This window comes from Cinclus cinclus, chromosome 11 (assembly GCF_963662255.1).
Source record: "Cinclus cinclus chromosome 11, bCinCin1.1, whole genome shotgun sequence".
In the NCBI taxonomy this organism is placed as follows: domain Eukaryota; kingdom Metazoa; phylum Chordata; class Aves; order Passeriformes; family Cinclidae; genus Cinclus; species Cinclus cinclus.
Genome location: NC_085056.1, coordinates 194,997 through 209,826, shown reverse-complemented (window position 1 = coordinate 209,826; position 14,830 = coordinate 194,997). Strand labels below are relative to the sequence as shown.

The 14,830-nt window shown below is 43.5% G+C and overlaps 2 protein-coding genes and 1 non-coding gene across 10 annotated transcripts in view; all 3 read left to right on the top strand.

The window, feature by feature from the left end:
* The window catches only part of AP1G1 (adaptor related protein complex 1 subunit gamma 1), a 37,058-nt gene extending 23,253 nt beyond the window's left edge, over positions 1–13,805 (top strand). For all 7 annotated transcript variants that reach the window (XM_062500277.1, XM_062500282.1, XM_062500279.1 and 4 more), the window contains 12 exons: positions 1,051–1,191; positions 1,489–1,543; positions 2,604–2,726; positions 3,032–3,121; positions 3,622–3,749; positions 4,385–4,489; positions 4,948–5,089; positions 5,659–5,785; positions 6,235–6,327; positions 6,571–6,731; positions 7,704–7,802; positions 9,833–13,805. In XM_062500277.1, the coding sequence (XP_062356261.1) occupies positions 1,051–1,191; positions 1,489–1,543; positions 2,604–2,726; positions 3,032–3,121; positions 3,622–3,749; positions 4,385–4,489; positions 4,948–5,089; positions 5,659–5,785; positions 6,235–6,327; positions 6,571–6,731; positions 7,704–7,802; positions 9,833–9,934 (1,366 nt within the window). In that variant the 3' untranslated portion in view covers positions 9,935–13,805. The remainder of the gene's footprint in view (positions 1–1,050; positions 1,192–1,488; positions 1,544–2,603; positions 2,727–3,031; positions 3,122–3,621; positions 3,750–4,384; positions 4,490–4,947; positions 5,090–5,658; positions 5,786–6,234; positions 6,328–6,570; positions 6,732–7,703; positions 7,803–9,832) is intronic.
* LOC134048547 (small nucleolar RNA SNORD71) lies at positions 252–338 on the top strand. The gene has a single exon (XR_009933551.1). It is a non-coding gene; the product is annotated as a small nucleolar RNA SNORD71 (small nucleolar RNA).
* A 140-nt stretch (positions 13,806–13,945) lies between the features above and the next one.
* Positions 13,946–14,830, top strand: part of PHLPP2 (PH domain and leucine rich repeat protein phosphatase 2) — a 30,156-nt gene continuing 29,271 nt past the window's right edge. Inside the window, exon 1 of one of the 2 annotated variants that reach the window (XM_062499709.1) lies at positions 13,946–14,464. In XM_062499709.1, coding sequence (XP_062355693.1) covers positions 14,423–14,464 — 42 coding nt within the window. In that variant the 5' untranslated portion in view covers positions 13,946–14,422. Of the gene's footprint in view, positions 14,465–14,655; positions 14,812–14,830 lie in introns of those variants that run through there. The other variant, XM_062499708.1, reaches the window with a different exon arrangement.

The window sequence follows — 14,830 nt, the reverse complement described above, 5'->3', positions numbered from 1 at the left end:
GTTTTAACTGCTATGTAATGGGTATCATGTAATCTCTTTTTACAGTTGCAATCTATCCCAAACCACAAATTTGTATCTTAAATGCTGAACAAGTCAGGCTGCCATTGCTGTTTGGTGTCAGAGCCAGCATTGGGCTCGGTAATGGAACAGCAAAACTGTATCTAGGTTTTGGTTAGGAGGCCACAAAAATATTTTATTGGTGCCTGCTAGGAAAACACAGGTATGCTACAAACAACTGAGCTTCATGTCTGAGTGCTGTTGGAGGATGAAGCCTTTGAGTGATCCATCAGCAGAGCACGATGTTGCCATGCTGACACTCGTGCTGCTGACAATGCACTGTCTTCATTGAAGCATTATGTTGACTGGATATATGGCAGAGTTCCCAGGCAGCAAGCTTCAAGGACTTGAGGGAAAGACATGATACCTGGTTTTGGTTATCTGAAGCATGGCCTCTGCTCATCATCTTGTAACTGGTGCAGTTCATCTTTGATCCATGTAGTGTAATTCAAAATGGCTTTGCTGTTTAAAGTCTTTTTGTCTGCTTGATTTGATTAAACTACATGATTAAGAGCTTCATGACAAAATGAAGCATGTAATATGACTGAAGGTAAGCAATATGTGCTGAGATAAATGCCTGGTATAAAGACTACATTGTACTCCTGCACAGCAGCAGTATTGCTGTGTCTGCTCTAAAGTGACTAAAATTTTAAACATAAACATGGAAAACTTGTAACCCAGTAGAGTCAGGTGTAAGGAGTTGGGAACTAGTTGGAGAGATGGAAAGAGTTCTAAAATATCTGAAAGATATTGTTAGCCTTAAGCTATCTTTAACATATGGATAGATGTTTCTAGAACACCCCATAGCCCCACTCCCCACAACAAAAAAATACTGCACATTAAATGTGGAGGGCTGTTCTCACAGGATCAGTAAGTATTGATCTCTTCTTAATTAAAAGGTAACTGTATTTTTATAGCTGGATTTGGGGTTTTTTTACTACATTCACTAGGTGAAGTGACATGATTTTCTTGGTTTTCTGTCTCTTGCCCTAGGCGTGCAATGGAACTGAGTTTCGCTCTTGTTAATGGGAATAATGTCCGTGGAATGATGAAGGAGTTACTGTATTTCCTAGATTCTTGTGAACCAGAGTTCAAGGCAGACTGTGCATCTGGAATATTTCTTGCAGCTGAAAAGTAAGGAGTTGTTTTACTTGCTAGAAATTTTTGGTACATCCTCGGGATTGTGAACACCTTGTGTGTTGTTTCTCTTCCTGCTTGCTCCTAAGAGAGAATGTGTTGATTCATTTCTTCTCTGTTTGCTGATTTATGTGTGGTTTGTCAGTTGTAGCTCTCCCTCAGTATTGATGTCCTTCCTCATGAAGCAGGTGGGCCAGGAAGTAACTGAAAGGGGAGGTTCTGATGATGGTGGGTTTCTTGCTGGTGTTGAAGACTGGCAGTTATTGCTCCAACTTGTTTTCTTAATTCTGTCAGATATGCTCCTTCCAAGCGCTGGCACATAGACACAATTATGAGAGTCTTAACAACGGTAAGTGAAATTGCCTCTTTTGTGTGTGACTACGTAAAATTTTCTTAAATCTGGATGAAGTTACCGTCAAGTTGGAGATGGTTCTAAAGATAACAAATGCTAAAATACATAGAGGAAGTGTACTTATGCTAATCACATTTACTGAGTTTACATATTTTTGACTGGCTGCCTTGGATCACTTGAGTGGTTTTTTTTTTTAGAAGAAATGTAGTATTTCAGAAATACACAAGAGTAACAGTGCATAACTATTTCTACTGCAGTAATCATATTCGTTTCTAAGGACAACTTTTGTACTGTCTCATTTCAATATACAGGCCTTTCAGAGGAGAGTGAATGCAGCCTCAAGTGACTTGCAAATAGAAAGGGGGTGAAGTAGTTTCTTGGAATTACTCCCAAGTTTATCAAAACTTGTTATGAAACTGTGTAAACAGCCTTCTAGTTCACCTTCTTTGGGTTTAATTATTACTCTTTATCTACTTGATTTTATCTATAAACATCACAGCTGAGGTGGAGCTGTAGTAGTGCTTTGGCAACCGAGGTAACTTGGGTAGGCAGTGTGTTCTGTCAGGTAAAGGAGTGGGAAGAGATTTATCAGTAAGAGTGTTCAAATTTGAGCAGTTCATCAAGAAGTAAGCCTGTCTGGGGTGCTCTTTTGTCATCCTGAAACAGAGAAGCAGATTTGCCTGAAATGTGAATTAATTTCCATTGGAAGGTTGGCTGTGAGAATTGCTTTCAGATGATTTTCTTCAGTAAAATAATTGCCTTTTCTTGTTTGCTAGATAAGCCACTCATAAAGTTGTATTCATTTCTGCACTTTCTCCTCTTGCAGTTTCACGGTATTTGTAGTGTTGGTTTCTCTGAGTATAGTTTTATTTGTTGGTAAATATGCTGTCCTGTACTTCTGCCCCCCCGAGGTTGCTCAAAGTCAGTCATAAAGTGTTCATGGATAGGAGAGTTGATTTTTATTTCCAGGCGCATCAGGTGTTTTTGTGAAGGGTGTCACAGCTGCTGTGTGTTATGTAAGAAGGTCCATAGTAAAACCTAGTAATTGTTCTTGCAGGCAGGAAGTTATGTTCGTGATGATGCTGTTCCAAATCTGATCCAGTTAATAACTAATAGTGTGGAGATGCATGCCTACACTGTGCAGAGACTCTACAAAGCCATCCTTGGAGATTACTCCCAGGTAAAACCAAATGCAACCAGCTTCAGTTTTTTTGTTGTACTGCAATAATTATGCATGTTTACTAAGCATCTCAGGGAAAGTCAACATCACGTGGCTCTAAGGGAGACCTGCTGAGCAGGTGCATCTTCTGTAAGTTCATGTTCTTTTTAGTTTCTCCAGTTCTCTCATGGAATTCTTGATCTAACCAGATATTCCTCTTTCTTCCGCTGTGGAAGGCTCAGCTTGCTCCTGGAAGCACGGATGGTTTAATTTATCATGCAGGCAGCCATTTATCTCTGAGCCTTCTCTGATTTTTCTTCCAACAGCAACCCCTGGTACAAGTTGCCTCCTGGTGCATAGGAGAGTATGGAGATCTTCTGGTGTCCGGTCAGTGTGAAGAAGAGGAACCAATACAGGTATAGCTTGGGAAAGAACTGCCTCTGGACACCTAGCTAAGGCTGGACCCTCTTGATGCTGGCTAGGTGAAGGGATTGCTTTCACCAGTTCCCTAGCACTCATGTCTATGATGGTTACGGACCCTGGACAGGAACCTCCTTCCCCTGCTGCAGGCATGGACTGTGTAAACATTGGATGTGTGGAGTGCTGCTACAACTGGCAGAGTGGTGTGGTTTCAGTGCTAACTGATTTAGAAGAAATCTGCTAGGGTCTTAGCAGTGTATTGCAGTGATAAACCTGCTCTTCAAGATGTGAAACAGGAACTGTATTTACTTAACTGTACGGTAAGATCTCCACCTGGATGCATGTCTCTCACACTCTGAACATAATGCTACAGGCTCAGAGTTGCAGAGGAGATGTGACATGGCCATTAGGCAAGAGACAGGTTTTTACAGTATGGTCTGGAAGGCTTGCTGTAAGGTCCTCTCTGCCTTAGCCTAATCTCACTGTACCTTTTCAGGTAACAGAGGATGAAGTTCTTGATATTTTAGAAAGTGTCCTGATCTCTAATATGTCTGCATCTGTGACACGAGGCTACGCTCTCACTGCCATCATGAAGCTATCCACAAGGTTCACCTGCACTGTCAAGTGAGTTCCCATTGGTGGTATACTGCACAGGGCTTTGTTGCAAATATACTGACATTAGTTGTCATCAGTAGGTGTATTCCTTGAACAAGTTCTGCTTCTGTGACTGACAAGAGTCATCATGTTATTTGTTGCCTTTGATAGTCCTCCTTTGCACACAGGGTGGAAGATGTCTGCTGTGGGTACTGTTTTCTCTAGGGATGCCCTCTTCTGTGTGGGGACTTAATCCATGTTGCTGTTTCTTGAAAACTCCTTATAGGGAAGAGAAGTTCTTACTTTCAGTGGACTGCTCTCTCTGGTTCCTTTTTTGGATGATGGAGAGAAAAATAGCCTTGTTTCCTGTTGGGCACTTCTCAGTGTGGGTAGTTGAGCTTTTTGATGCTATACCCTAAGGTGGTGTATTAATCACCTGCTGATGCTTTTGTGCTATACCCTAAGGTGGTGTATTAATCACCTGCTGATGCTTTTGTGAAGGGACAGTTCATATATGGATGTTACATGGATACTGCTGTTTTACATGAGTTACATGGGACTCCTGTTGAACAGAGACTAGGTAGCATCTTCAGGATGACGCGCGTGAATTCCTTGCTTATTGCTGCTTATTCCATGGTGTATTTGTTTTCCCTTGCCCCCAACAGTCGCATTAAGAAGGTGGTTTCCATATACGGCAGCAGCATTGATGTGGAACTACAGCAGAGAGCTGTGGAATATAATGCACTTTTCAAGAAATATGATCACATGAGGTTAGTGCTGATATCTGCTCTGATCTCCTGTGCATGACAGTGTGCTGTGAGAACTTTGGTGATTTTTGTTAGGGTTACAGAGGAACTAGAATCCTTCCCCTTCTACAGGATTAGTGAGTGTTTTAAGGACTTAATGTGTCCTGTGTTATGGTTCTGTGATCAGAGACTCTGCCCAAGCATTTTTCCTGCTTTGAGTCTGAGCTTGTCAGGTACAGGAGGGAAGCCAGAGACAGGAGGGCTTGCTTGTCTTTTAGCTATCAGCTAGTGTATTTACACTGGCACAGAATGCCAGGGATTGCTTCTGACCCCCTCAAACTGTCATGCAGTCTTGCAGTTCTCCTGCATTGGAGCTCAAGGGAAAAGGCAGGTTGTCCCATATATATCAGCTCTTGAATGTCTGAGTATTTGGATTGGGATTCAGGAAGATGGCACAGTGTAACTATGTCAGCTTCTTTCAGGCCAGCACTGCTTGAGAGAATGCCAGTAATGGAGAAAGTCACCACAAATGGCCCTGCTGAGATTGTACAGACCAATGGAGAGACAGAGACAGCAGTGCTGGAAACCAAACCTCCACCTTCTGGATTGCAGCCTGCTAACCAGGTAACAGAAACTGACCCAGGGTAAGTTTCCACTGTCTGTCAGACTGGGTCCTGGCCAGTGCCAGCAGCAAGCCGAGACCATCTCCCTCACCTTCTCTGCTGTTTCTGACTGGTGATCATTATATCATTGCTCTGCTCTGATAGCTCTACTGTCCAGAACAGGTGTATGGGACAGATCATTGTAGGCTGCTCAGGAGCAGAGTGGGATTATATTAGTTAATATATATGATGCTAATAATGCCAAGACTGTGCATTTGATCCTCTTATGGGCCATTCACTTTAGAGTTGGACTCAATGATTCTTGTGGGTCCCTTCCAACTCAGAGTATTTTGTAATTCCACTACCTGTCTTAGTGTGCATGAACCTAGTCCTTCCCTATCTCTTTGGTCGCTCAAGCATGGAAACTGCATTTCTTGTGGGACATGGGATCACAGTGAAACTAAGAGCTCTGTTAACTGGCCATCAGCTCTGGTGGTCTTGAGTTTGAGAACAAATAGAATACACTGTATTTGCAAGGGAAAGTAGCAGAACGTTGAATATATGTAAGTATTACATCCACTCTCTCATTAGGCAAATGATTTATTGGACTTGTTGGGGGAAAGTGATATAACACCTGTAATTCCCACTGCACCTACAAACAAGCCAGCCTCTGCTGGTGGGGAGCTGCTTGACCTCCTGGGAGACCTCAACCTAACAGGTGAGCAGGCTGCATTTCTGAGAAGTCTACGTTCTCATCCCTGGGATGGGATGAGGGTGGGCTACTTCTTCATTGTCTTTTAAGTCCTGGTTTTTACACTTGCTCTTACCAAGATCCATATTAGCGTACAGGTGGGAGTCAGGGTATTAAGTCACAGGTTGATTCTGCACAATTAGCTGGTGAGACTTGAGCATTTTCATACCTGAGTCTGGGAATGCTGTGAGCCTTTCCAGAGAGGACTGTGAGATATGAGGAATTAATTCCATCTGAATGCTTGCTAGTGCAAGAGGAGCCAGTTCTTGAAAGCAAAGAAGGGGAGGATGACAGCACAGGTAATTTATAGAATGCCATGTAAAGAAATGCAATATGCACCAGTCAGTCTTCGGCAAAGGAGTAATCACTCTTCATTTCCTGACAGCAAGGTATTAATCCTTCAACGTTTCTTGTAGGTTCTCCAGTATCTGCCCCTGCACCCCAGGTAGCACAGCCTCCGTTCCTGCTCGATGGACTTACTCAGCCTCTCTTCAATGATATTGCTGCAGGTAATCCTTTGCCTAAAATGCCCCAACACCCAATTAGAAGAGAAAACAAGGAATAGTAAAAAAATAAATAAAAGAAAATTTTTAAAAAAATTTAAATGGGAGGCAATTTGAAAGTGTGGCATAGATACTGGAGCACAAGGGGGTGTGTTTAATTTTCAGAAGAGTCTGGGTTGAAGTAAATGCATACTATGATGCTGAGAATGATCTCCAGATTTTTTAGGTCTGCTGCTTTGTTTCCCACAGGAATCCCCTCCATTACTGCATACAACAAGAATGGGCTGAAGATCGACTTCACCTTTGAGAGGTCGAACACTAACCCTAGTGTCACTGTAATCACGATACAGGCCTCCAACAGCACAGAGCTGGATATGACAGATTTTGTTTTCCAAGCTGCAGTACCAAAGGTAGAGCCACTTAGGGCAGCTACAGTGAGAAGTTGAGGGCCAGTTGCAAACACTTCCTGATTGGTGCTTTCATGTAGATAGAAACTTTCAAGGTTAACAAGGCTGAGAACTGTTCCAGGTTCCTCTTAGTGCCCAATTTGGTCATCTTTTTCCAGTCTGGAAGTACATGTTGTAAATGCAATATTGGACCACTTCTGCTTGGACAAAATCATGTTTTGAAATCACCACTTTGTAGAAAAATGGCTAAACCTCGGGCAGAAAAAACATTTGGGTCAAAACCAGTATTTTGTAGACACTAATCGTACCCTTTATTAATTTCTAAGAAATATACTCTGTTTTTTGAAGCTATGAACGCATGAAATAAAAAAATCTTTTGAAGCTATTAGTTGCTTATAAATATTAAAATTAGTCACAATATGGTGATTAATGGCAGTCCTCATTTAAAGAAGTGAATTGTTTCCCCTGCATGCAGCTGCACCACAAAATGTGAGAGACAAATATTGCCTAGCTTATAGCAGAGCAGACTATTGAAGCAGCATGTGACTGGAATGCTCTCCAAATTTGAGAAGTTTTTTGCTTGCCAAATTTGGGAATTAGTATTCCTCTAGCTTGGATTCAGGTAGGTTTTACACCTACCATAGGAAGGAATCAGGGAAAGAACAGGCCTCCTGAAGTTACAGGTGTGCTCACTGTTCCTCTGAGTGCAACACATGGAAGGAAGCATTGCTGCTCATCTTGGTACACTGCAGTAAGCCCTTACCTCCTATTATTTGTGTTACCTGGATCCTATTTGCATAGAAGGCAGGTGGGCCAGTGAATATGGTGTTCTTATGGAACAGCAAGATATGGAATTCAATAACTGATTATTTGGGACCAGAAACTGAACTTTTAATTTTCCTTGCTTTCTTTCAGTGCAAACAAGTCGCTCCATACTTGATTATGCATCAAATTGTCTTTTTGCCTTGTTTTCAGACATTCCAGCTGCAGCTTCTGTCTCCCAGCAGCAGTGTCATCCCTGCATTTAACTCTGGGACCATCACACAGGTCATTAAAGTCCTGAATCCACAGAAGGTGAGTGATTCCAAGAAGAATTGTTAAAGATAATGTCTTGTAATAATTCATTTAGTGCCAGTCAGGGATGCATCTCTGATGAGAGGTAGGGAGTGCTGGTAGTGAATTATATGTTTTTCATGGTAGTCACTTCAGTAAGAGTTAGGATAAAGTTACGAAAAACACAGGAGGTTCTGGACACAGGTTTGGTCTTCTATTTGGTTATACTGCTAAAACAGTTTAACAGCTTTGCTACCTTGAATTCATTCACATCTTGCATCACAGTGGTTGTTAAGTTTTCAAATGGCCAGAGGAGCTTAACCTAGTGTTTCTATGGGTTGTAAAAGTGATGTTTGGGAGGCAAACATCTTTGACACATCAAGATATTCAGCATTTGTTCTTCTTATCTGCAGTGGTGTTATTTAAATGTTTTTGCATAAAAAAGTATCTTGATCCATAGTCTTAAAATTGTCCGTCAAGTGGTCTCATTTGTTTATAATGTGATGAGTATAGTTTTAAAAAGTTGACGGAAAGAATCTTTGGGTGTGATATAATTGTAATTCCATTTGTTTTACAGCCTTCAGAGACAGGCTTCAAGACTGGGATGCAACAAACTTGAAGGGAGGGAGGGATGTAGCCCACATTTTCTCCTTAAGAGAGTTTGCAAGTGCTCAGATGGTATCAGAAAGAAAAGTAAAATTGAGGTCACATTTCCTCCTTTGAGACAGCCTTATGATCCTAAATTACTCTGGGGACTTAAAACATCTGAAGCTTTTTATGAGTTGAAATTTACATACTGCTCTAGATGTGAAGTGTTTCTGCTAGATTGATGTGCAAGTGAAAAAATAATAATTCATAGATTTCACCCCAAGTTTCACTGAATGGCAGTCTTCTAGTGCATAGTTTTTGTGGTTTCTGTGCATCTCTGCCTATATTAAGCCACAAGACTAATTATTCTGTGTCTTATATACATCTGATAGCAGTTTATCTGTGAAGCTGTAGAGCACCTTTCAAAAATCACCTTGAAAGCTATTTCCTGAACTTTAGAGGATTTAGGTGTTTTCCTGTAATGTGCCAGAATGGGACCCACAAGGTGAAACACACCTAGGGCAGTGGCATGCTTTCTTGTAGGAATGCCACAACTCCTAGGAACACTTCAGAGTACAGAAGTGCCAGGATTTCAACTAAAGGCTAGTTTTCCAAAACATCCAATAAAGCAAAAAGTGACAGTGATGATGTTGATATCTATTAGTCATACAGCTTCTCTTCTTTATCCTCAGCCTAATGAAGCAGTCATTCTCTTCCTTTCTTCCCTCTGCTATCCCTTTTGTGTATTTGCCTGTAGGTATGGAGAAATGAGACAGAAAGCAAAAGTCTTTTGTCTTTTTTTTTTTTTTTTTTATTTTTTGAGAGAGAGAAGAATAGGGAACCTGACTGGAGCATGCTATACTGTAGCTGTTTTTAAGAGCCACCTGGTATCTGGGTGACTTCTGAGCTATTCCATCATTTAGTTACAGCAGAAGGCAATGTTCTTGGAGATTCTGTTTCCTGTCTTTCGTAGGCTATTTCCTTCACAGTGCTGCTGACCTGTGCAGTACTTGAAGTTCCCAGACTGCTGCATTGAATGCACAGCCTGTCTCTCCCTGCAACCCCAAGTACAGTGCAGCAGAGTAAAGATCTACCACCTGCTTTCTTCTGTTCTTAACTGGAATTTGAGGGTGGTTAATCTTGTTTTTAAGGACTTCAGTGCTTGCAAGAGCAGGGCCAGTGCAGACAGATGTAGGTAGAAGCTGTGCTGTAACTCTTCTAAGAGCTTGCACCTGATCAGAGAACTATGACCAATTGGTGTCCTACCAGACTGAGCATTTATCTGCAGTGTCATAGTTCACCCTGCACATATTCCCACCAAGCTCTTGCAGTCAGGAAAGTCTGTGTTGAGTATTTGTGGGGTGGGGGGGGGAACTGGCTGAGGTGGGAGTCTCTGACCTTTAGACCTTTGATGAAGACCTGAATTTGCTTTGTTTGTGTTTGTTTCCCCCTTTCTCTTGTAGCAACAACTACGTATGCGGATCAAGTTGACATATAATCACAAGGGCTCAGCAATGCAGGATCTAGCAGAAGTCAACAACTTCCCCCCTCAGTCTTGGCAATGAGGCTCTGGCACCATTCTTATTCTCATCCCATCCAATCAAAAGAACTCTGGGAAGAAGGTTGTGATCCTTGGCAATCCCCCAAACTGCACCATGGGCATGGGGAACAAATGAGATCTGCTGATGAGGAGGAATTTTCCTGAAGTGATTGCTGACTTTGAAGCATATCTGTTAAGACTAATCTCCTCTCCTCTGCTGATGAGGCTGGCGGCTTGTGGAGGCTACTGTGCACTCCTTCACACATGCATTCACAGCCAGAAGCAACATTCCCTTCTCCCCTTCCCCACCCTCCTTCCCTCTCAAAAAGGAATACAGCCTGGTTGGAAGAGAAGTCTGGAATTTCTAGCAGGGAAACTTTCTTCTCTCTGCAGCAAGTGAGCAGTTGCTCCTTCTTTCTGCTGTCTTTTTTTTTCCCTAGGGTGGGTAAGGCTGTTGTCATTCATTTCTAACTGGATTCCTTCAGGCATTTTCATCTGGGACTCAGATGGGGTCTTGGGGAATGTCAGGCTGCCCTGCCTCTTTCTTCTTGTATCCCCTAGGTCTTAAGGGGCTGGAGGCTTCTTATGACCTACTCAGTGCATTATTGTATACACCCACTTCTTAGTTATGTGCTGCACACCAAGAGCAAGTGAGGCCTTTGGAGTTCATCTGCAAACCTGGGACACAGTGCAGGAGAAGAGGTACTGGTAAGAGTTGGTAAAATTGCTTTGGTGCTGTACTTGAAAATGAAGCCCTTACACCTGAATTTTCTTTTCTTCCATCAGTAGCCACAGCCATGCAGATTCAGAGTATTCTGTAGCTTCCCCAGAAAATGAAGTGAGTTATGAGAGATGTAGAGATAAGAGTAGCTGATTTTCTACCACATATGGTTTCAAAGTCTTTCAATCTGTTAGTTGTGGATTATAGGTAGAAAAGACACACTCAGTTTTGTAGATCAGTTTTTGAGTAAAGGCTTTGCTCCTGCTGGGGAGACTATGCTGCAAAGTTGTTCTTCCTGGTTGTTCCAGAACTTCTCGCAAATTTTACTTCCAGAGCCTGTTGTAGACCACCCTGGGTTCCATTTGAGTTACTTCTGACTGGGATATTTGTGTTGTATCTGTAATATTGGCACTGAAATAAAGACCATGCAGTTTAAAGAGACCTTTTCCCACTTTTTTTACTTAGTTGATCCTTGCTCCCCTTTCAGAATAATGTGCCAATTCAGGTTCAGACTGTCAGTAACTAAGCTGTGTTTTGAATGGAAGACAGTCATTTGAGTATTTGGATCCAAGGATGCAAGGTCTGGTTGGTACCCCTCTGAGCTTGCAGCAAGCTGTGTTCAGGGATGTCCCTGGGGGAACTTGTGGGAGGTGCTACAGTTCTGGGTGGTCTTTTGGAGGTGATGTGTAAGACGGACAAAAGCATAGTGTGACGAACTTCAGATGTTCAGTGCTCTTTAGGATATATCTTAGATCTTCATTTGTGAGTGTGCTGGTAAGCTGAAGGTTGGGCACTTGTGCTTCAGTTCTGTTCTAGGGCTTTCCAGATCACTGAGTGCTCTGAGGGCAAGCTTAGACATGGCTTCGTGTGTCCACAGAAGTGGTAACACTGGGCTCCAGAACTTACCAAAATATTGCAAGAGCGATTCACAGTGTACTTACGGAAAACTGAAGACCTATTCTGCCCTTGAATTGGGAGCAGGAGGCCACTAAGGGTTGTTCAGTCTGGTCTTGTCTTAATTGCATTAAGCAGTATAATGTAGGACTGTCACTAATTTGAGTGCTGGTCCATGTGTAATTGGAGTAAATTTGTCTTCTGTTGGAGGGTATTTTTGCTACCTTATTGACTGAACTGGTTTGGGCCTTTGGATTAGCAAAGAGCTTTTTTTCTCCTGGAACTGGCATCAGTGTAGGGTTATAAAATCTATAAGAACAGTGTATGATTTCCTTAAAATTAACTTTGGGTTGTGGTAGGGTCATACCTTGGCTATCAGTGGTGAGAGAGATCCTGTGCTTAGCTAGAAGCATCATGAAGCAGGCAGTTGTGCAGGAAATGGCTGAATCAGGGTCCGTTTCTGGTGCTAATCATTTTCACTGCAGTTGCTGCTATGCATTGCTCCACTAACTCAAACTCAATGTTGAAGACTGAACATGTTAAATCCATTCCCCAGTGAGCTCTGGGATTGTCCCAGATAAAAAGCTAATGGGACTTCTTTGCCTTGGTTCCTGAACTCTTCATAAGCTCTCCCATTCTCTTCACAGAGTTGTACATGTTCACTCGTACTGAAAGCCAGCATGCCTCACTCTCCCTTAGGCTTTGTTGGGAAAGAGTACTGGTACAGGAAATTAGATGGGAAGGAAGAAGAAAATGGTCTCTCGCCTGGCCAATTTGTTGCAGCAGAGTTGGAAAGAGTATATGTTGTCCCTCTTGTCATGCTTGCTTTCTGTCCCCTAGAGCAGCTGGGGTTTGCTTTCTGTCTCTGGTAAGCTTGCAGGGTGAATTCTCTCTGTGTTCTTGGCTCCTTCAGCCACCCTTGCAGTGTGTCTGTGGGGAAATGGGCATTTTGTCATGTGTTTGAGTTGAGCTGGAGGAGGCGATGTGTGTACCCAAAATATGTTTTAGAAGAAGCCATCCCTTGGCTATTAAGTATTCTTTTGTAGCAGCCAAACATTCCAGTTGTCTTTAGAGCTCTTCCCTCCTCACTAAGGAATGGATACTGACATTACACAAGAAGGAAGACCAGGCTTCATACCTTCCCCTGTCTGCAATACCAGATAATGCTGCTTGCTCCTTCACCCCCACATGCATTTCAAGCTCTGCGCCGCTGCTGCGGTTTTCCTCTGGAGGCTACTCACATGGCTGAGGCACTCCAGGCATATGCTGAGTCATCTTCCTGCCGGTTGAATGCAACAATTCTTACAGGTCTGGTCCATGTTTTTCTTGCTCCAGTGTAAGGGGGATATAAAGGCAGCAAGGTATGGACTTGGTGGCTAATCTTACTAGTATCTGCATGGGAGGCTTCAGAACTGGGAGACAGTGAATGTCTGTTTTTCTAAGTGAATGTATTTTGAGTCAAAAGATGAAACAGTAGTGACCATAATGGGCCTGAAGGGGGAGGAGACATGGAAAGGTCCCAGAAGTTGAATTTGTGCAGGTCTTGGCACAAAATATGGCCTTGAACAACTTCCTGAAGCAATAGCATTGAGAGTACTGTCTTTACAGTACCTAGGATCTATAACTCAGAAGATACTGAAGCAGCTGGGAAGGGTACCAGTGCCTTCCCTAAGGCTGGTACTAGCTGTGAGCTGTGGCAGCAGTGACGTTGGTGCACTTTTATGTGTTCATTTTCTACTTGGAGGCTGTGAGGGAAAGAGCTGCTAGACTGCTTCCCTTTTAACTTTCACTCTATTCCTGTATATTCTTTTTTCTTTCGTGATGTTGTAGTTTAAATTTTACAGAAAGCCCCATCCCACATCTTTGACAGTATAGAGGGGGGAAAAAAAGGCAAGCAAACAAACAAAAAAAAAGCAACCCCCCAACAAACCCGCCAAATTTAAAGTGAAAAACGTGCTGTTTGAGGCAGGGCACCTGTTGGCACTCAAAATTCTGGAGACCTATTTTTGAGATGTGAAAACTTTAAGTAAATGATGAGTCATAGGTGAGTGAGGAGCTTAACAGATGTAAACATTTACATGGGATGCATTAGACTTCTGCTGTGTGTATTGTCTTTTGGTTGAAACAAATTATGAAGTGACTAATAAAATGAGTCAATATTCAATGATTTAAAACTGTGCCTTGTTGCTTTCTGCAAACACAGTGGGAATGTTTTGATTCTTAATGTTTGACCATAACAATGTCAGATGATGCAAATAATAAGGCCATATTTTGAAAGTACTTTACAGGAAATTTTGGAGACCCAAGAACAGTGGACAGTTGCAAAACACTTGAGCATGTCTTGTGGAATACCATCCAGAGAGAGAACATATTAGTTATGAGCATCAGTGTTTGTCCAGGTGCTAGAAAGGTGCTGTGGGATCTGAACACAGGGAGTGTGTTTGGAGCCTACTCTGGGAGCTCTTTAAAAGGCCCCTTTCCTATTCCATGTGCCTCTTGGACAAGGATTGTTGTCATATCTGTGTCCCCACATGTGCCTGCTTTGTGTTTCCTAGTCACAGTCACATTTCACTCAATGATCTTTCATGTCTTTTCAAACATGTAATTTTCCTGTGGGGTAGGTGCGAGGGTTTTGTTGTTTTTTTTTTTTTTTTTTTTAACGTGCTTGATCCTGTGGTTGCAGGATCAGAAGCAGTGGCTGCCCCAAAACATACTCAAATTCTTGTAAACTGTGTTGTGATTATGTCGTTGGTAGATGATGACATCACTAGTCGTTAATGATATTAGTCGCAGCCACTAGTTAAGCCTGACAGAGCTTATGTCATGGACCAGCAGTGCAGCAGGAGAATGGTGCTGTTCGGCTGTTAAGCAGCGCTCATCTCCAGGTGCAGGGCGCGGATGGTGAGAGCCTGGAGCTGTGCGAAGAGCGAGCGAGGACAGGTGCGTTTGCTCGCACTCGGCGCCTCTCGCTGGTGTGGAAGGGACACGGAGCTCGGGGTGCCCAGGCTGGAGCGACTCCGGCGGGGGTGGCGGGCGCGCCGCTCCTCCCGCCCGGGGCGGGGCCTGGGCCGGACGGGCCGTGCACTTCCGGGGCGGGGCCGCCGAGCCCTGGGGCGTCGGTCCGGCCCGCGATGGGGGAGGCCGGGCCGGGGCCGGGGCCGGGGCCCGGGCCCAGGCCCAGGCCCAGCGAGGCGCAGGAGGCCGAGGAGGATGAGGCGGCGGCGGCGGCTCCGGGCCGCGCACGAGGGGGCCGGACCGGACCCCGCGGCGGCATCCGGGTGCTGAAGGTGAGGAGGGGAGTGAGGC